Genomic DNA, 22,398 nt, shown 5'->3' with positions numbered 1-22,398 from the left:
TCTGGTATACAATATATGTCAGCATTAGTTTGAAAATTGCCCCATGCAGCTCCATCCAGCATCGCGGATGCCTTCAAAAGGGGACTCCATCATTAAGGACCCAAGACGTTTCCTTTTTCTCATTACTACCATCAAGGAGGAAGCACTGGAGCCTGAAGACTCGCATTAAATGCTTCAAGAACAGCTTCTTCCCCTCTACCATCAGATTTCTGAATGGGCAGTGAACCCATGAGCACAATAGAGTGAGGTACACTTTTCTTTGCACTAGAATCAAAGATTCCAGACTGTTTAATGTCATATCCAGTGGACAAGTGTAAAAAAACAACAGAATAATCTTTGGATTTGATGCAGCACTGTAAGATAAAAAAACACAAAGTTGCATTAAGGGTGTGGAGGGGTGGGTTATTTAATTGTATATGTAATATCATTGCCTTAATACCATGCTTTGTTTTATTAATACAGTTATGCTGTTGGGTATTTTAGTTTCTGCAGATTTTCTGAAAATGCAACGTGTTCCTTTAGTTACATTACACAATCGAGTAATTCAGTTGATTGGTAAGTTGGACTTGTTGAATTAGCCAGCTGGATTTGTCTTGTTAACACTTGGCCAATAAGATGCCCTGGAACATTCTAGCAGGATCAGGGTAGCCATTTTCTGGAGGGAGCTAGAGAGGGACGACAAATTAATGGCAATATTGAGTGCGTTATCTTGGATAGAAGAAAATAATGTCAAAAAGGCTGTAATTTGTTCAGACAGTTTGTCTGCATTAACTTCTATCAAATCAAGAAAATCAGAAAGTAGACAGGATATTTTATTGGAGATTCTATGCAAGTTGTATACACCGACTGAAAATGGGGTGGAAGTAAGCCTCCTTTGGGTTCCTGCTCATTGTGGTGTGGAGGGTAATGAAAAAGTGGACATTATAGCTAAACAATCACTCAAATTGTCTATAATAGAGGTCCAGATCCCTCTAAGCAAAATGAAAGTCAAAAGCGTTGAGGAGACATGGCAGAAGCACTGGGATGAGAGTGAAACAGGGAGACAACGGTACAAAATACAAAGGCAAGTCAGGTACCAAAGAATCTCGGGTGGGCATAGAAAGATAGAAGTGATCATCAGTCGTTTAAGAATTGGTCACACAAGTCTTAGTTACACATTATGCATTATAGGGAAACATCCAACTGTAATCAACCAGAAACAGTTGAACATGTATTGATAAAATGTAAGAAGTATGAAAGAGAAAGAGTGAAGATGATAGGAGCGCTTCAGATAAACAAAAAAACTGCTGTGGGTATAGAAGACATTTTAGGTGGGAGTTCAAGAGAAATACGGACCTATATCATGAAGTATCTGAAAGACTCTGGTTTATTATATAGAATTTACGGAATGCAATTCTTTCCATTCCTCATGTTTATCAAACGATCCACACTCCAGTCCAGTAGGCGGCGGTAATGCACCTTAAAACTGGTTTGCCAACCGCCTGAAAACAACACGAGGGACGACAAACATGAGTGAAGAACATGGTGAGACGCTCATTGAGCCCACTTGGAAGGCCAGATACTGCTGTCAGAAAATCCTCATGTGGACAATGGTCTCACAGAGAACTTCTAGTTAGTTAGTTATCACACAACCTTGGAGAGCGTTCGACGCCTTGTCCTTGAATGTTGCACATTTATTTATTTGCGTTTCACTTGGGCTGTGTTTTCAGTATTTTGTCAATACAATTTAAATCTACACAGGTGTGAGTTACATTATTGCTTCCTCGTGATCAGTAAATTTGCTTAGGTGTGTCCGTGTTCATGCAAGTGAATGGCCTCATTTTTCCTTAAAGGGGCACTCAAACTTTTATGCCCGTGCATTGTAAAGTTATGTTGCTGTTGGGTTCGATTCACAGTAACAGCAAACTGATTTCAAGCCTGTGGTGAGAGGATATTCAATTTAATATATATTTCTTATTAAAATTTATAGATTTTATTATGTATTTCAATGTACTGCTGCCTCAAAACAACAAGTTTCATTATCTATGCCAGTATTAAACCTTATCCTGAGATTGCCCTGAAACAATACCCCTATCAATGGACTGTCAGTCAGAGGAGCTGTGTGCAAATGAGCTTTCACAGTTATTGATTCCATCAGTGGCCACACTGCCTCATTATCTGTAGCACACTTCAGGCCGTAAACACTGAGGATAAAGGGCACTGGGTCGGGCCCTCTCATTTCCAGCACACAAGCGTAAAGGGGAACAAAATTTTTACTCTGCATGCAGTGCAGCGCACACAAAAAGAAACAATAAAGAACAGCACAATAAATGTAAATACATCAGCTAGTTTCTATACATTGCTTCTATGTCCATAAAGTGACTCTTAGGCACAGGGCTATTTCCACACAAGGTGACTGGCAGGAACTGTGGGTTAGTGGAGGGGGTTGTTGATCGGCCTTAGTGGTTGGGGTAAAGAAACACTCGCAAACTGCTGGAGGAACTCAGCAGGCCAGGCAGCATCTATGGAAAGGACGTTTCGGGCCGAGACTCTCCATCTTGACTGCTTGGGAAGGTAACTTTTTGAGTATTACCAGCGCATACTGAGACTCCAGCCTGTGTGGTGGGGGGGGGGGGAATTCCAGCGGCTGCTTTGGAGACGGGGTCGTTGAATCTTTAAAGATATCTACAGACTGCGAGGACGAGCTCGGACTTGGGGTGCGAGTGTGCCGGCGGCAGGGTGCCCTTCCAGCGGGGTTGTGAGACGTTCCCTGCGCTGCCGTCCCGCCCACAAGGGGAGGTCACCGGACGTAACAATGAGTTAAGACGGCGGCGCGGAGCGGCGCTGCGGCAGAACCACTGATAGGATCGGGCTGCTGGAACCCGTCCGCCGCGGAGAATGGACCAGGGGCGGCCGGGCGGTCACAGCGCATCGGCAGCCGGCCGGGGGCTGTATCTGTGGGCCGCTGCCTGCCTGCTGCTGCTGTTACCCTGCGCGGTGCTGCAGGTTCAGGTGAGGGCCTGGGTGTGGGAGGGGTGGAGAATTGTATGGGTGAGCGCGGGGGGAGTGGGACAAACCGCAGGGCGGGAGCATGTGTTCCCCTCGTTGGGAGAGTGACAAACGGTTAAGCTCGCTGCAAACGGTGACCGCCAAAAGATTGCAGAAGATCCGAAGGAGTACAGAGGGTGGGAGGGGGGGAGGGGTGAGGGGTAGAGGCACAGATGTTGGGAGTACTGGGGTAACAAAAGGTAGGGGGTGAGGGCTACTGAGGGTGGGGAATAAGTGTAAGGTGGGTTAGTTCCGGTATGGGGAGTACGGAGGGGTGAGGCATACAGAGGGTGGGGGCGGGACAAAAAGTTAAAAGGAAAAGAAAGGGTTAAAACGCGGATGGCAAGTAAAGGGGAGTTTTAAATCCGTTTCAGCAAGAATTCAGCAGGTGAAGAGGTGACCGGGAGTAAAAGAAATTGTCATCTTGGAGAGCAAAATGAATTCTGAATAATTTGCAGAAGGGTTCAGGAAAGCGAAGTGGTTATGATCCTGTCAGCTTTGCGGTGGGCGACACAAGTGAGGGATGCAAGCTGGATTTCAATATTTAAGAGGAGTTTGGATAGAGTTTTGATGGAGGTGTACAAAATTATGAGAGATATAGATACTGAAAATGCAAGCGGGTTTTGCCCACTGAGGTGAGACGAGAACTAGGGGAGTGGCCATGATACAGCAGGTGACATGGCCCTGGTGATAGACACACTCTCTCCAGGTCAGCCACCCTACAGCCGTCAGCTGGTTATCATCGAGGCCTGGCCTAATTTAACTTGGGCATTTTGAGGAAGTTTTTACAGGAAATGTGTCAATAAGATTAAAAGTGTACAGAAAACTTGCCGGGAATTGAAGAGCTGAGTTACAGGAAAAGATTGAATAGGTTATTCCCTGGAGCGTAGGAGACTGGAGACGCTGGAATCTGAAGCAACAGACATACTGAACACAGCTTTGCTGTGCCAGGGCTCAGCGTGGGAACTGTGTAGGCCTCTGTACTGATGGTGCTCCATCAATGGTCGGCTCCATGAGAGGTTTCATTTCTTTTGTAAAAAAAAGAGAAAATCCTGACAATGATTTTGACAATGACATTGTAACTCTGTGGGCTGAAGGGAACTGTTGATGCTTCGGGTTGAAAATTGCATCAGGACAGTTGCAGGGAAATCGCATAGCTGTACAGTTAGACCTGAAGAGGATGTTTCCAATAACGTGAGGATCTTAGGCCAGGGGGCACAGCCTCACAATAAAGGGATGACCATGTAGGGCAGGTGACAAAGTTTGTGCAGGGGAATACTTTGCAACTAGTGGCCATAATGTCATAGTTACAACTGACTGTGTCTGGTGGTGTGCCGTGGGGATCAGAGCTGGGTATGTTGTTGTCTGTCATCCATGTCCATGTTAACTGGATCAGCAAAGCTGTCGATGACATGAAGATTGGGGGCTTAGTGGATAGCGAGGAAGGCTTCGTGTCTTGGAGCAGGATCTCCATCAGCTGAAAAACGACAGATGGAATTGTTAGGAGAAATGCGAGGTATTTCACTTTGGTAGGACCAACACATTGAGCTGTAGGGCCCTGAGGTGTGCGGGAGTACAAAGGGATCTCCGAATGCAGGCCCATAATCCATTGCAAGTGGTGTCACAGGTCGATAGGGTCGTAAAGAAAGTGTTTGGCACATTGACCTTCATAAATCCAAGTATTGAGTGCAGGAGATGGGATATTATGTTGAAGTTGTCTAAGATGTTGGCAAGGCCTAATTTGGAGTATTATGTGCAACTTTTGTCACCTACCTGCAGGAACGATGTAAATAAGGCTGAAAGGCTTACTGCCTGTTACGGCCGCTAGCTTTTAGGGCAGCGATGGATGTCCTCCATCTCTGCCGGTGTTCAGAACTTTCTTCATTGTATCAGTAGTTTCTTATCTGTTTTCACTACTGTCACTCATACAAGTCCTGGTTGGAGACTTGGGAATACCTTAACACTCGGATGTAGAAGAACTTTTCATGGCTGTTTCCATAACAATTTTGGTTTTCCAGTCAGGGTTGTTAGTGCTGAGCTGCACTCCTGAACCTGGTGGACCACGGGCCAGTTTTAGTCTGGCCTCTACCGTTTGGCATGGGTGACCCTACCAAGAGCCGAAGTTCAGTGCCCAGACTCCAGCCCGCATAACTCTTCAGGTCATTGAGGCATGCAAGCTTTCAACCCAGGGCAAGGTTGTGGTCCCCTTGGAGGAAGGTTGAAAAAGTAAAGAGAAGGATGCTTTTTTTTCAAGGATATTGCCAGTACTGGAGGACTTGAGTTACAAGGAAAGATTGAACAGGTTAGGACTTTATCCCTTGGACCATAGAAGTTCCTTTATTCTGAAGCTGTGCCCTCTGGTCCTGGACTCTTCCACTACGGGAAACATACTCTGTATATCCACTCTATCTAGGCCTTTCAATATTCAGTAGGTCTCAATGAGATCCCCTTCATTCTTCTGAATTCCAGTGAGAACAGGCCCAGGGCCATCAAATGTACCTCATATGTTAACCTTTTTAGTCCTGGAGTTTTTCTCGTAGGCCTCCTGTGGAGGCTTTCTAATGCCTCCTGTTAATCTTTTATCATGTAAGGGGCCCAAAACTCCTAGTGAGGTCTCGCCAGTGCCTTTTATAAAGCATCAACATTACATCCTTGCTTTTATATTTTAGGCCTCTAATAATGAATGCTAACATTGCATTTTCCTCCTTCACCACCGACTCAACCTACAAGTTAACCTTTTGGGAATTCTACACAAGGACTCCCAAGTCCTTTTGCAACTGATTTTGAGTATTCTCCCCATTTAGAAAAGAGTCTGTGCCTTTATTCCTTTTTGCAAAGTGCTTAACCATACACATCTCCAATCTGTGTTCCAGCTGCCACTTCTTTGCCTGTTCTCCCAATCTTTCTTGAGTCCTTCTCCAGACTCCCTGCTTCTTCAATGCTACCTGCACCTATGCTACTATTTTTCTGGCCTCAATTTCTAGCGGACCTATATTCATTTTAATCTGTTTTATTTTTTACATACTTGAAGTTTTTACGTCCACTTTGATGTTGTTTACCGGCTTGCTTTCATATTTCATCTTTTCCCTTCTGATGATTCTTTTCGTGGCTTTCTGGAGGGTTTTAAAAAGCTTCCCAATCCTGTGTCTTCCTGCTGATTTTTGCTTTGTGGTATGCCCTCTCTCTTGCTTTTACATTAGCTTTGACTTCCCTGGTCAGCTGCGGTTGCACCTTCTGAGTGTTTGTTTTTGGTGCATCTAACCTGCACCTTCCTCATTTTTCACAGAAACTCAGACCATTGCTGCTCTGTTGTCATCCCTCATCTCCTTCTAATTTACTTTGGCCAGCTCCTCTCCCATACCACTCCACTAAAATACTGCTATGACTGACTTCACTTTCTCCCTGTCAAATTTCAATTTGAACTCGTCATATTTTCATTGTCTCCTAAGAGCTCTTTTAACTTCAGCTCCCTAATCACCTCCAGTTTATTACATAACAGCCAAACCAGTAAAGCTGATCCCCTTAGCAATTCAACAACAAACTACACTTAAAATACACATAGGCATTCAACAAACTCTCTCTCTTGAGATCTATTTCCAACCTGATATTGCCAATGGGCCTGCATGTTAAAATCTCACAAGACTATCATAACATTGGCCTTTTGACACACGTTTTCTATGTGCTGTTGTAATCCGTGGTTTACATCCCACCTACTGTTGGGAGGCCTGTATATAACTGCATCAGGGTCCTTTTACCCTTACAGTTGCTTAGCTCAACCCTAGGGCTATGCACTAGGGAAATTCTAGGTAGTCTGTAGACTAGGTTACATGGTCATCACAACATTATGGGCTGAAGGGCCTGTAATGTGCTGTAAATTTCAATGTTCTAACTTCTCCTGATCCTGTATCATATCTTTCTACTGATTTGATGCCATTCTTTATCAGCAGGGCCGCACCACCTTCTCTGCCTACCTTCCTTTCCTTCCAACGCAACACGTAACCTTGGAGATTTAGCTCCCAACATCACGATTCAGTGATGGCCACAACATAAAACCACAATACCTGACAATCTGTAATAGTGCAACAAGATCGTCCACCTTATTTCTTATTCTCCGTGCATTGTGATATGACACTTTGAGTACTGTATTTGCTACACTTTTGATTCCGCATTCTTAATGCACTGTTACTCACTCTGCTGGCTGCGATTATGTCCTATCACCTGCCTGCCCTTCCTGACAGTCTGACTGCATGCTGTCTTTGCTTTTTTTACCATTCGTCCTATCCTAAATCCCTTGATTTTGGTTCCCACCCCGGTACCAAATTAATTTAAACCCTCCCGAGCAGCTGTAACAAACCTGCCCACAAGAATATTGGTTCCCCTCGGGTTCAGGTGCAACCTGTCCATTTTGAACAGGTCTTTCCTCCCCCAGAAGCAATCCCAATGATCCAAGAACTTGAAGCCCTGCTCCCTGCACCAGCTTCTCAGCCACACATTTATCTGCCAAATTGTCCTGTTTCTACTCTCACTGGTGCGTGGCATAGGCAGCCACCCTGGAGGTCCTGCTTCTCTGCTTTCTATCTTCAGGACCTCATTGCTTTACCTTCCTGGATAAAATCTGCCCTGGGCTGTGAAGGGATGATAGATTTCTGGGCCTGGATAAAATCTACCCTGGGCTGTGAAGGGATGGTAAATTTCTGGGCCTGGATAAAATCTACCCTGGGCTGTGAAGGGATGGTAAATTTCTGGGCCTGGATAAAATCTACCCTGGGCTGTGAAGGGATGGTAGATTTCTGGGCCTGGATAAAATCTACCCTGGGTTGTGAAGGGATGGTAAATTTCTGGGCCTGGATAAAATCTACCCTGGGCTGTGAAGGGATGGTAAATTTCTGGGCCTGGATAAAATCTGCCCTGGATAAAATCTGCCCTGGGTTGTGAAAGGATGGTAAATTTCTGGGCCTGGATAAAATCTGCCCTGGGCTGTGAAGGGATGGTAAATTTCTGGGCCTGGATAAAATCTGCCCTGGGCTGTGAAGGGATGGTAAATTTCTGGGCCTGGATAAAATCTGCCCTGGGCTGTGAAGGGATGGTAGATTTCTGGGCCTGGATAAAATCTGCCCTGGGCTGTGAAGGGATGGTAGATTTCTGGGCCTGGATAAAATCTGCCCTGGGCTGTGAAGGGATGGTAAATTTCTGGGCCTGGCCATCCGCCATCTGCTCTCATTGCTTCACGTGACTCTGATCAGGGGGCTAAGCAGGAGCTGCACCCTGGCCTAGGGTGACCTGCAGCTGGCGGAAGGAAGGAGCACCTTACATCTCCTTGGTAGAGACCTGTGTCAACTCCGCCATCCTTCCCACGTGGCAGACGGAATGTGATAGAAATGAGGAACATTTTTAAACTGATGAGCGAGTGAATGATGTCAAAGTATGAGACCATGTACTGCCTTAAGATTCATTTTCCTGCAGACATTTACAGGAAAAAAATACAGTAAGATTTATGAAAAACTATAAATAACAAAGACCGATGAACAACCAGCGTTGAGAAGAAAAATCATGCTAATTAAAAAAATAAACAAACAATACTGAGTTGTAGGGTCCAGAGGTTGTGAAGTCAGTTCAGTGTTGAGGTGAGTGAAGTTGTCCACACTGATTCAGGAGCTTGAGGGGTGTAGGGTAGTAATTGTTGATGAACCTGGTGGTGTGGGGCCGAAGGATTTTATACGTCTGGCAAGAAGAGAGCACGGCCTGGATGGTGGGAGGGGTGGGGGTCGTCGTTGATGCTGCTTTCTTGTGGCAGTGCTCAGTGGTGGTGGGGGGAGCTTTTCCTGTGATGGTCTGGGCTGTATCCACCGCATTCTGTAGACTTGTCTGTGCCTAGGCATGGGTGTTTCCAGACCAGGCCGTGATACATCCACATCGGTGTTCTGCAGGCCCAGGGGATCCCTGTACACCAGTTTCTCAGCATTGAGAAGGTGGCCTACATTGTAAATGGTTTATTAATGTCTCTGAGGCAAAGTTTTGTATAACATCTGCACAGATAATGTCATCACATCGGTACATCGCTGTTACAAGGGAGAAGCGGTTAACAGAATGCAGAATGAAGTATTGTGCAGGCGGACAATAAGGTGGAAGGCCGTAACAAGATAGATCGTGAGGTTAAGACTAGATCTTATCATGCGAGACCACAGCCTTGTCGTGGTTTGGAGGCCTGTGTGCCCTAATGAACCGGAGAGCTATGTTGGCTGGAGTTGGGGCTTTGTGCTTTGACTCTTGGAAGGGTCACCAATGCCAAAGAGGTCAAAGGGTAGAGGCCAGAGTAAAAAGGATCCACTGGCCTTCCATGTTCTGTGGGGGGGTGGGGGGGTTCGGCTAATAACCCTGACTGTCAAGCAGAACTGTTATGAAAACAGCAATGAAGAATCCTACCTTGTGTGTGGTGGTATTCCTGAGTCTCCAGCCGGGACTTGCAGGGCTGACAGTAGTGAAAACTAGGAGGAAGCCCTGGACACAGTCAGAGATGGAGGATCTTCGTTGCTGCCCTAAAACTCCAGCAGCGTAACAGGCTGTTAGTTATCGTACTAGGGGTCTGTTCAGTGCTAGCAGTGGGAGAGAAGCTGTCCTTGGGTCTGGTAGTATGTGCTTTCAGGGTTTTGTATCTTCAGAGCAGTGGGACAGGGCAGACAAGCGAATGTCTCGGTTGGTTGGGGCTTTGACTGGAGACCTTGGAGGAGAGGCTAACTTCCGTGATGTGCTGAGTAGCACCCACAAACCGGTCCGGCTGCTTCCCGTCCTGGACAGAGTAGTTCTGTACCAGGCCATAATGCATGGGATAGGCTGCTTTCTCTGGTGTGTCAATTTAAAATAAAATGTTGTGAGGGTGAAATGGGACTGGCCAAATTGCACTAGCAGCCTGAGGAAGTAGAAGCACTGATGAGTGTTCTTGCCTGTGGTGTCTGTGGTTAGAAAGGACGGGCTGCTGGTGATAGTCACTCCTAAGACCTCTACAACACGCTGCGAATAGCCGGACGTGCGCCATCCCCCCCAGTTCCTACAGTCAATGATTAGCTCTTAAATTTTTCTGACTTTGGGGGAACCATGTCACTCGGCTCTCTGTCTCCTCCTTGTACTCTCACCACTGTTAACACCGTACTTTCCTCTAATGGCTCATTCTATATACGGACTACCCCCTCCACCGCATTCCTATTAAATCATTGCCCTCTCACCTTAAACCTGTGCCGTCCAGTTTTTCATTTCCTAATCTGTGTTCATCCACCCTGTCTATATCCTTCATCATTTTGTACAGCTCCGTGCCATCACCCATGCTCCAAACTATAAAGTCCTAGCCTATACAACCTCCTCAATACCCCGGTCCCTCTAGCTCTGTCTGAGGGGCATTGCTCTCTTCTCACTGCTGCCGTCAGGAGAAAAGGTACAGGATCCACACCACCAGGTTCAGGAACAGGTATTGCCCCTCAACCATCAGGCTCCTGAACCAGAGAGGATAACTTTACTTGCTCCATCATTGAACCGTTCCCACAGCCTGTAAACTCACTGTCAAGGTCTCTTCATCTCGTGTTCTCAATATTTATTGTTTTTTTTCTATTTGCGCAGTGTGTTGACTTTTGCACGTTGGTTGTTTGTCCGTCCTGTTGGGTGGGGTCTTTCATTGATTCCATTATGGTTATTGGATTTATCGAGTGAAAGTGAACCCCAGGGTTGTATATGGTGACATAGATGTACTTCAATAACAAGTTTACTTTGAACTTTTTGAACTTCGAAGGGTTGTTGGAGCAAATAAAATGGGGTTAGTACGAATGAATGTTCAGTTCAGTTCAGAATCAGGTTTAATATCACTGTCTTATGACGTGAAGTTTGTTATGCAGCAGTACATTGCAATATATCATGAAAACTAAATTATAGTAAGAAGTAAATAAATAAAAACACAAAATGCTGTCTCAACTCAGCAGGCCAGACAGCATCTATGGGAGGAGGTAGTGACGACGTTTCGGGCCGAAACCCTTCATCATACTGTCTGGCCTGCTGAGTTCTGCCAGCATTTATTTCCAGCATCTGCAGATTCACTCGTGTTGCCTATAGTAAGAAGTATATGTAAATACATTATAAAAGTTAAATTAAATGAGTAGTGCAAAAAGAAAAGAATAGTTGTGAGTTTATGTTCATGGGCTCATCGTCCATTCACAATTCTGATGGCAGAGGGAAAGAAGCTGATCCTGAATCATTGAGTCTGTGTGTACAGGCTCCTGTACCTCCATGCCGATGGTAGCAATGAGAAGAAGGCATGTCCTGGGTGATGGTGGTCTTTAATGAAGGATGTCACCTTTTTGAGGCATTGCTCCTAGAGGATGTCCTGGATACTCTGGAGGCTGGTGCCCATGATGGAGCTGACTGAGTTTACAACTTCCAGCAGCTTACTTTGATCCTGTGCAGTGCACACCCCACCTCATCCCCCACCTAAACTATCCTCCCATCTAGTTCCAATTTCCGGCTTTTCCCCCATATCCCTTGATACCCTGACTAATTAGATACCTGTCAATCTCCTCCTTAAACACCCTCAATGAATGGGCCTCCACAGCTGTATGTAGCAATGAATCCCATAAATCCACGACCCTCTGGCTAAAAAATTTTTTCCTCATGTCTGTTTTAAATGGGTACCCTCTAATTCTAAGACTGTGACCTCTTGTCCTGGACTCACCCACCAAGGGAAACAGCCTTTCTGCATCTACTCTGTCCAACCCTTTCAACATTCGAAATGTTTCTATGAGATCCCCTCTCATTCTTCTATACTCTAATGAATACAGTCCAAGAGCCGACAAACTCTCCTCATATGTTAGTTCCTGCATTCCAGGAATCATCCTAGTGAATCTTCTCTGAACTCTCTCCAACATCAGCACATCCTTTCTAAGATAGGGGGCCCAAAACTGCACACAGTATTCCAAATGGGGTCTCACTAGTGCCCCATAGAGCCTCATCAACACCTCCTTACTCTTATAAGTTATATAATTTATAACTCTTATATAATATACAAACGTATATGATTATAATTATAACTCATAAGTTCCCTCGTCTTACTCTTTCTGAAGTCCACAATCAATTCTTTGGTCTTACTGATGTGGAGTGCAAGGTTGTTGCTGTGACACCTCTCAACCAGCTGATCTGTCTCACTCCTGTACGTCTCCTCACCACCATCTGATGTTCTGCTAGCAAGAGTTCTATCGTCAGCAAACTTGAGCTGTGCCTAGCCATATAGTCATGGGTGTAGAGAGAGTCAGGTGTTTGTGGGATGAGGTCTCCTCTTGTATTCTGAACAATATGGCTGTTGGTTAGAGAGTCGTGACCAGATAATTCTGATGCATCTGCATATCTTGTTGACCAAAGAACTCCTGATAAGAGCAGGCCCACATCATGTGCTACAGAAGAAACACAAGCGATTCTGCAGATGCTGCAAATCCAGAGCGCGCACACAAAATGGGGGAGGAACCCGGTTAGAGTTTTATTGTCATTGCTGAGCACGAGATTGCAATGTTGCTGCATTCTGAGCTAAACTGCACACTGGCAATTCAATTATTAAAAACACAATGACTACATTCAAATTTTAAAATAATGTCTGAGTTACGTAGAGTGACATCTAAGTTAAAACTGAATTAATAACAAAAACTCTTAAAATGTAAAAAAACAGTGGCTGCCCCAGGCAAGTGTTGTACATAAGTGTTATGAAATACAATGACTGTACATAAAATATAGTATTAATAATTATGCCCATGTGTTGTACTTGGAGATTGCCTGTGGTGCCTATGGGTGGGTGGGGTGGGGTGCATTGTTCAGTTGCACGGCAACCCTGGGGGGAAATATGCTTCTCAGTCTGGATGTCTGTGTGGAGATATTTCTGTATCTCCTGCTGGGCAACAGGACATTGAATAGGTAATTGCTGTGGTCGGATGAGTCTATCACGATTTTGCGAGCTCGCCATAGACATTGTGAAGTGTAGATGGTGTCCATGTCTAATAGTTGTGTACCAATAATGTACTGTGCAATCCTGCAGTGCTTTTTTTGGTTGAACTGAACAGGTCAGGTAGCATGCCTGGAAAGGAAAAAAAAAACACAAACATTGCAGGAAAAGGTTTTGGTCCAAAGTATAGACTGCTTATTCCTCTCCATAGCTGCTGAGTTCCTCCAGCATTGAGAGGGAGGGAGGGAGAGAGAGAGAGTGTGTGTGTGTGTGTCTGTGTCTCGTGTGCTACAGTGAAGGACCATAACTAATGGTGCATGAATACATTAAATAGCCACTTTATTTCCTACCTCCTGTACCCAATAAAGTGGCCACTGAATGTATGTTTGTGTTCTTCAAGGCCCAACATAGGCATTCAGAGATACTCTTCTGCATGTCACTGTTGTACTTATTTGCATTACTGTTGCCTTCCTGTAAGCTTGAACCAGTCTGACCTCTCACATTAACAAAGTGCTTTTGTCCACACGATGGCCACTCTCTGTATTTTTTTTACACCATTCTCTGTAAAACCTAGAGAGTGTTGTATATGAAAACGCCTGGAGATCAGCAGTTCCTGAGATGCACATCTGGCACTGACAAGCACTCCATGGTCAAAATCACTTACAGTAACATTTCTTTTTTATTCTGATGACTCGTCTGAACAGCAACTGAACCTCTTGACCATCACTGCCTTGGCGCTATACCCAGAGCATGCCTTCTTCCCATTGTCACCGTCAGGCAGGAGGTATGAAAGCCTGAAGGCACACACTCAGCGATTCAGGAACAGTTTCTTCCCCGCTGCCATCCGATTCCTAAATGGACACTGAACCCGTGAACACTAACTCACCACTTTGTAAGTTTTTGTTTTGGGCTACTTATTTTAACTGAACTATTTAATGGACATATATATGTAACGCCCTGGTTCACATTTTTACTGTTGTGCTGTATGCGTTTCATTTTGGCAGCTCTGTAAGAGCAACCTGCTCTCTTTTCAGCTTGTTGAAGATGAGAGATGAGGAGAAATGTGTGCCATCCATTTGGGATGGTCGAGTTGATGAGGAGGTTTCTCTGGCGAGGGACGCTGAGGTTGGACTTGGGGGGTTTTGTTTGGCGGGAGATGGAGAGTTAAGACGCTGTGGTAGCATCTGATCCACTGGGAGACCCATTGGTTTGAGGTGGATTGCGAGTGACGGTCGGAAGGTGGTGTGTATATTCGCGCAGATCGAGGGCCCAGCACATGAGTGACAGAGAAGTTCAAGATGGCGCCACCTTGTGCGCATTTGACAGTCTAATTAAAATGGGCCCTTTTTTGTTATTCTTTACCAACCCTTTAGTTAAGATTCATAATTCCTTGAACCATATGCAGTGTACTGTTATTTCATGGCATTAATTTATGTTTATGTATATACACATATACATACTACAGGTTTTTCTCTTTATCATGCATTTTATTATACTGCTACTGTAAAGTTAACAAACCTCATGACGTGTTGGTGACATTAAACCTGTTTCTGACCACTTCTGCATGCTTTTACACATTGAGTTGCCACCACATGAGCAGGTGTACCTAATAAAGTGTATGTGGCTTTGAGGCCTAACTGTGCTGGTGACAGACTTGGCACGTCTGAGGAAAGATTAAGCAAATTGGGCCCATGTTCTTCAGTTCAGGAGATCTTACTGAAGTGCGTGAACTTTGGATGGGGCTTAACAGAGTGGAGATGGGGTGGTGGTTTACTCTGCCTGTGCCCACATAAGGGGCTGACTGTACAGGACTGGAATGTGCAGAGTGTATGGAACAACCTGCCAGAGGAAGTGGTTGGGGCAGGTAACAATGCCATTGGAAAAAAACACTTGGACAGTAGGTGGAGGGGCAGATCTTGAGGGATATGGGCCGAATGCAGGAAATTGGGTGAGCACCAGGGTCGTGCATGGACTGGTTGGGCTGAAGAATTTGTATCCAAAGTTTAACAGTTTGAAGTAATTTAATTATCACGTTATAATTTATTATGACGTTACCAGATGCTACCTTCATATTCACCTGCTTGCGGAAAAATATTTATTTACAGAAAAGTAAAGATGCAGCAGGATCCCTCATCCATGGTGTTTTTGCTCTGTGAGATGCAAGAGGCTTGCACTTGATGCAAGAGGCTTGGGGAGACTCTGTCATTAATACAAGCTGAGGATCGCAGGAAAATGTTACTGAGGTCATGTGTTATTGGCAGTCTCACTAAACGGGCCATCGAATAAGCTGGGCAAGGGGAGTCTTCATTGGTCATGGGCTTTAGTGCTGAGTCTCTTGAATTTCTGTCGTTGCAAGGCTGTTGGTCATGGGCTTTAGTGCTGAGTCTCCTGCTTTTAATGGTGTGTCCACCCATGCAATGATTATGAAATTTTAGACCTGACTAAGGAGTTTGCAATCTGTACCAAAGCTGGTCATACAGCTTTCTTCCTGATAACTGTGAGGGTTCGTCAGTGGTCTGTTGAGCTAGGCAGAAATCTGACAAATGGGGTTCACTACAGAGAAGTATGAGGTGATGTTTATTAGAAAAACATGATAAGTTGCAGATTACAGAGGAGTACAGAAAAAGCAATCACAATTTGGACTGAGTGACCCCTAAAATGACATCACAGCCCAATAAGATTGTCCAGAACGTATTGTTTATTGCCTCCTAATAAAGTAATAAAATGTTTGAAGTTTGCAAAGCAATAGTGTGACCATAGCTGACACTGCTTGCTGTGTTATGCTTTGGCTTGTTGGATTAGGCTGTAGAGTTGTTATTTTTCTCTGCAGTTTAACTTTCCTATATTTGTATTTTTATATAATTGTCTATATGCAAGAGATTCAGTGACCACTTTATTAGGTATATCTGTTCACTTGCTCGTTAATGCAGTTATCTAATCGACCAATCATGTGGCAGCAACTCGATGCATAAAAGCATGCGGATGTGGTCACGAGGTTCGGTTGTTGTTCTGACCAAACAGCTGACTGGGGAATAATCTCAGTGACCCTGCTGACTCAGTGAACGTGGAATGGTTGTTGGTGCTAGAGGGGGTGTTTGAGTATCTCACAAACTGCTGATCTTTCCAAGCACAACAGTCTCTACAGTTCAGAATCCAATTTAATACCACCACCACATGTCATGAAATTTGTTTCCTCGTGGCAGCAGTTCAAAGCAATACATAATCGAGAAGAGCTGCATTACAGTAAGTATATATTGAATAGTTATGTAGTGCAAAAATCAAAATTAAAAGGTAGTGAGGTCGTGTTCATGGGTTCAATGCCCATTCAGAGATGGGATAGCCTGACTGTAGCAATCAGAACAAGGCACGACCTGGGTGAAGGAGGTCGTTAATGAAGGATGCCGCCTTTTTGAGGCGTGACTCATTGAAGTTGCCCTGGATACCACAGAGGTCAGTGCCTGTGATGGAGCTGACAAGTTTGCTTTTTCTGATCCGGTGTGTTAGCACCCCGCCCCCCCCCCCCCCCCCACCCCCCACCCCATACCAGATTGTGATGCAGCCAGTTCGCATGTTCTCCGTGGTACAGCTATAGAAATCTGTGAGAGAGTTTACAGAGAATGGTGTGAGAAACGAAAAGCATGCCGTGAGTAGCAGTTCTGAGGGTGAAATTGCCTGGTTAATGAGAGTCGGAGGAGACTGACTGCAGTGGTTCAAGCTGACAGGAGGTGATGGCGTCCGTTGGTCTCGCGAGACCGTGGATCTGCGCCTGGAAAGCCATTCCTCTCCAGGGCGCAGACCTGGGCAAGACCATGTGGAAGACCGGCTGTCGCCCAAGCAGTGAGTCTGCCCTCTCCACGCCACCGATGCTGTCCAAGGGAAGGGCAAGCGCCAATACAGCTTGGCACCAGTGTCGTCTCAGGAGTTGCCGGAACGAGGTTGAAGGCAACGTCGGATCCGCTGCCTTAGGAACTCCAGCTCCGGATTTGTCCTGAGATTTTACTCCCAACGCCTTGCCCATGAGTGGGTATGGCCACAAGGCAGCGGAGGCTTGAAATCAGAGTTTTCCCTCTCCTCGATGGACTGCCTTCCCAGGCTGACGATCTCCATCTACCCGAAGAGCTAGGCAATGGTAATTCAGATACCCGCACGTTACAGCGGTTGCCTCTGAGCATGTCACTTCATGACGTAGATCAGCTACAGCAGTACGTGTGACACCAGGTTCCACTCCTGTACCTAATAAAGTGGCTATTGAGTGTATATGTGTAATTCTTCAAGGAATTATGCACTGATTGTAGTATAACTGCTTTTCAGTATTTTTCTAGAAGCTGCTTAGTTTTTCTGCAGCTGGTGTCATACCACTTTAATCTAGGTATTTAGTAGGTTGATTTTTATCGTAGATTTGGTCAGAGTTATTTTTTTACATGACACAGCCTTGCACTCAAGGTCAGTAAGGCGAAAGAGCTGATTGTGGACTTCAGGAAGGGCAAGACAAGGAAACATGAGCCAGTCCTCACAGAGGGATCAGAAATGGAGAGAGTGAGCAATTTCAGGTCCCTGAGGATCCAACCTGACTCCAGTGTACAGGAGGCAAGACAGTGGCTATATTTCATTAGGAGTTTGGTTTGACAACAAAAACACTCACATTTCTACAGGTGTACAGTGGAGAGCATTCTGACAGACTGCATCACTGTCTGGTATGGAGGGGCCTACTGCACAGGATGAAAGGATCTACAGAATGTTGTAAAATTAGTCGGCTCCATCTTGAGTACTAGCCTCCATAGTGCCAAGACACCTTCAAGGAGCGGTGCCTCAGAAAGGTGACGTCCATTATTAGGGACCTCCCTCTCCCAGGACATGCCCTCTTCTCATTGTTACTGTCAGAAGCCTGAAGACACACACTCTGCAATTCAGGATCAACTTCTTCCCCTCTGCCATCCAATTCCTAAATGGGCGAAGTACCTATGAACACTATCTCACTTTTTAATGTATATTATTTCTGTTTTTGCGCTGTTTTTATACATTGCTTTATTTTGGATACGGGCTGAACTACAGAGGATGGGGAGGAGGTCTGGCCCCGGCACACATAGCACACAGGCCTGTCATTGAACATCCTTCCGGCAGCTTCTGCGGCCAAGCCGGTGCCAAATATCATGCTTCATAAGCTTCCCTCTGGTGAGGCTGAGAGGGGCATTAATGACAACTGGGCATCTCAGCTCTCCATAACTTCTGCCCAGGCTTGTTAGGATGATCACCCATTGTCCTTTGAGACAGACAGATCACAGTAGATTTATTTATCAGGTAACGCATTGAGCTGACTTAACAATTACATGACACGTGCCAGTGATAATAAGCCTGATTCTGATTCACCGTATATTCCGGAGTATAAGCTGACCCAGTGTGTAAGCCGACCCCCATTTTCAAGGTTAAAAAAGTGACTTTTTCATGTTACCTTTGTTTAAGCCAACCCCTTTTGTAGAGGTTTTTGATTTAATCAGAAAAGATCACAAGATCTCACATGCTGGTACTCAGCTTTGCCTGATCCGGACCCCAGAAATTTTGTGAACCGGTACCTGCTAAGAAAACAGGCCTTAAATAAATCAGGAAGGGAAATTTTTGATTAGGTTTCCAATGGAAAAGAATCCTCTGAAATGTAACCCCCGTGAAACCATTTAGCGCCCATCGTAATCTCATTAAAACATAATACGAGGTGGCGGGATCAGTACATCTATTCAGTTTTGAGTTTGCGACCACCATGTACAAAAGATTAAAACAAATGCGATATGATGCTGGCTTCAAGCTGAGGGTTGTTGATTTTGCTAAAGGAACGAATAATCCTGCAGTTTAGTGTAAACGAGAGAGAGTGGAGAAAGGCAGAGGACACGCTAAGGGAAGTGCCAAAGCCGAAATGTGCAATCCGCGGGAAAACATGTCAGTGGCTAAAACTGGAAGAGTAAGTTTTAGAGTGGGTGAATCCCCCACGATCGTCCGGATACATTGTTACCAGAGAAATTATTCGAGTTCAAGCGTTGAAATGGTCCGAAAAACACCGTGAGGTCAGCGAAAATTTCAAAGCTATGCGAAGTTGGTGCACCTGATTTATGAATAGATGCGATCTTGTGTTGAGACAAAAAAAACAAAGATTGCTCAGAAAATTCCCGCGGGATGTTGTTTACGTGCAAGAACACTGCTGGATGGACGAAACGGGTTGCTTGAAGTGGGTTAAAGAGGTGTGGCGTCGACATCCTGAAGGTGTCAGGAAGGAAAAGTTGCTATGGTGTAGCTATGGGCACTCGCATGGGCCCCAGCTATGCCTGCCTCTTCGTGGGTTATGTGGAACAGTCTATGCTCCAAACCTATACTGGTACTGCTCCCCAACTTTTCCTTCGCTACATTGACGACTACATTGGTGCTGCTTCCTGCACCCATGCTGAGCTCGTCAATTTCATCGACTTTGCCTCTGACTTTCACCCAGCCCTCAAATTCACTTGGTCCATCTCAGACACTTCTCTCCTCTTTCTCGATCTCTCGGTCTCCATCTCTGGAGACAGACTGTCCACTGACATCTTCTATAAACCCACTGACTCCCATAACTACCTCGACTATAACTCTTCCCACCCTGCCCAATGCAAAAATGCTATTCCCTATTCCCAGTTCCTCCGTCTCCGCCGCATCTGCTCCCAGGATGAGGCTTTCTGTTCCAGGACATCTCAAATGTCCTCTTTCTTTAAGAATCGTGGTTTCCCTTCTGGCGTAATCAAAGATGCCCTCACCCGCATCTCCTCCATTTCCCGCACTTCGGCCCTCACCCCATCCTCCCGTCACCACAACAGGGACCGTGTCCCTCTCGTCCTCACCTACCATCCCACCAGCCTCCGGATTCAGCATATTATCCTCTGCAACTTCCGCCACCTTCAACAGGACCCCACCACTAAGCACATCTTTCCCTCTCTACCCCTCTCCACTTTCTGCAGGGTTCGTTCCCTCCACACTGCCTGTTCCACACGTCCCTCCCCATGGATCTCCCACCTGGTACTTATCCCTGCAAACGTAAATGCTACACCTGTCCCTACACCTCCTCTCTTACCACCATTCATGACCCCAAACAGTCCTTCCAGGTGAGGCAGACTTGAGAGTCTGTTGGGGTCGTCTATTGCATCCGGTGCGGCGGCCTCTACATCGGCGAGACCCGACGCAGATTGGGGGACCACTTCGTCGTGCACCTCCACTCCGTCCGCCACAATAGACAGGATCTCCCGGTTGCCACCCACTTCAACTCTGCCTCTCATTCCCATTCGGATATGTCCATACATGGCCTCCTCTACTGCCATGATGAGGCCAAACTCAGGTTGGAGGAGCAACACCTCATCTACCGTCTGGGTAGTCTCCAGCCCCTTGGTATGAACATCGAATTCTCCAACTTCCGGTAATTCCCTCCCTCTCCCTTCCCCCATCCCAGTTTCACTTTGTCCCCTCCTCCAGCTGCCTATCACCTCTCTCATGACTCTGCCTTCTTCTACTACCCATAGTGCTTTCCCCTTAGATTCCTTCTTCACCTCTCCTGCCTATCCACTCCCCCACCCCTTGATCTTTCCTCTGATTGGCTTTCCACCCTCCCCCCCCACCTTCTTTATAGGGCCCCTGCCCCCTCCCTCCAGTCCTGACGAAGGGTCTCGGCCCAGAACATTGACTGCTCCTTTCAACGGATGCTGCCCAACCAGCTGAGTTCATCCAGCTCGTTTGTATGTGAGGAAAAGTCGCTACTTGTCTGGGACATGTTCAAAATGCACTTGTCAGGTGAGACAAAAGCAGCACTGGAAGCTGAAAATACGGACACTGCAGTCATCCCCGGTGGTGTGATGTCCGTGCTCCTCATCCCCGGTGGTGTGACGTCCGTGCTCCCCATCCCCGGTGGTGTGACGTCCGTGCTCCCCATCCCCGGTGGTGTGACGTCCGTGCTCCCCATCCCCGGTGGTGTGACGTCCGTGCTCCCCATCCCCGGTGGTGTGACGTCCGTGCTCCCCATCCCCGGTGGTGTGACGTCCGTGCTCCCCATCCCCGGTGGTGTGACGTCCGTGCTCCCCATCCCCGGTGGTGTGACGTCCGTGCTCCCCATCCCCGGTGGTGTGACGTCCGTGCTCCCCATCCCCGGTGGTGTGACGTCCGTGCTCCCCATCCCCGGTGGTGTGACGTCCGTGCTCCCCATCCCCGGTGGTGTGACGTCCGTGCTCCCCATCCCCGGTGGTGTGACGTCCGTGCTCCCCATCCCCGGTGGTGTGACGTCCGTGCTCCCCATCCCCGGTGGTGTGACGTCCGTGCTCCCCATCCCCGGTGGTGTGACGTCCGTGCTCATCCCCGGTGGTGTGACGTCTGTGCTCCAGCCACTAGATCTGAGTTTAAACAAACCAAACAATTCTTGCTTCAACAGTGTAACCAATTTGACTCAAAAGCAGCCAATATATACGACCTGTCTTCTGGGTATTCGTTTTTCCATAGTTGGCACCCTCTGTATAAGCCGACCCCCTAATTTTAGGACCAGAATTTAGGGCCAAATTTCCGGCTTATACACCGGAATTTACGGTATTGTTCTCTTCTTCCTCTGTTTTTCTTGTATACGTCTGGAGGCGGGATCCCTGCTGACACAGCAAGGAGGAGCCAGGTGATGGACATGCTGGGTAGCTGGTACCCCGTCAGGGGAGAGTCTGCTGAGACACGCCACTGGACACTGAAAGAGTGATGTGCACCCACAGGAAGGTGGGGGCCTGGAGGATTGCAAAATGATCAGGATCCAATGGGTTAGGGTGTGAACGTGTGATTAAACCTGTACCTGAACAGGATAGTGGCTATGGTGACCTCTATCCGAAAATGCTTCGGTGCCAAATAAACACATCTCCGTTGTAGCGAGCACTAGGCCTCAAGCCGCAGACTTGCCTGCTGCTGCAGGCGGAGCAGCGTGGCGTCAGCGCTCGGCTGGGGACTGGCGTCTCCCATGTTCGAGCGGTGGGACGTCAGCTAGATCGCGTGTGGCTGCGCACTGCCAGGAGGCGGTGCCGTCAATTGCAGGGCATGTCAGTCAGGGCCTTGGACTTGATTATATGTTTTTTTTCATGTGAGAATGCTTCTTTGCTCACTATTTTGAATGCACTGTTTTGTATGTTCTGCACCTTGGCCCCAGAGGAACTTTGTCTCATTCGGCTGTACCTATGTATGATTGAATGATAATTAAACTTGATTTGCCTTGAGAATGAATGAGATGCAGCGGGCAATATACCCAGCAAAATCCTTCAGGTACTGAGCAGCTGATCTGTCTCGTGGTGGTGTTTGAGGGATGAATACCAATCAGCCTTCGAGTAAAACTCCTCATTGGCTGTGTCCATACTTCCCACTGCCTTGGGGAAAATAGCCAGGTC

The 22,398-nt window shown here is 46.5% G+C and overlaps 1 protein-coding gene across 1 annotated transcript in view; it reads left to right on the top strand.

The window, feature by feature from the left end:
- Window positions 1–2,787: 2,787 nt before the first annotated feature.
- neu1 (neuraminidase 1) overlaps window positions 2,788–22,398 on the top strand; it is a 62,302-nt gene continuing 42,691 nt past the window's right edge. The window contains exon 1 of the mRNA XM_073035028.1: window positions 2,788–2,991. Coding sequence (XP_072891129.1) covers window positions 2,878–2,991 — 114 coding nt within the window. The 5' untranslated portion in view covers window positions 2,788–2,877. The remainder of the gene's footprint in view (window positions 2,992–22,398) is intronic.

Source organism: Hemitrygon akajei, chromosome 2 (genome assembly GCF_048418815.1).
Source record: "Hemitrygon akajei chromosome 2, sHemAka1.3, whole genome shotgun sequence".
Lineage (NCBI taxonomy): Eukaryota > Metazoa > Chordata > Chondrichthyes > Myliobatiformes > Dasyatidae > Hemitrygon > Hemitrygon akajei.
Note: the sequence above shows the minus strand (reverse complement) of the source record. Positions and strands in the feature narration are given on the sequence as shown.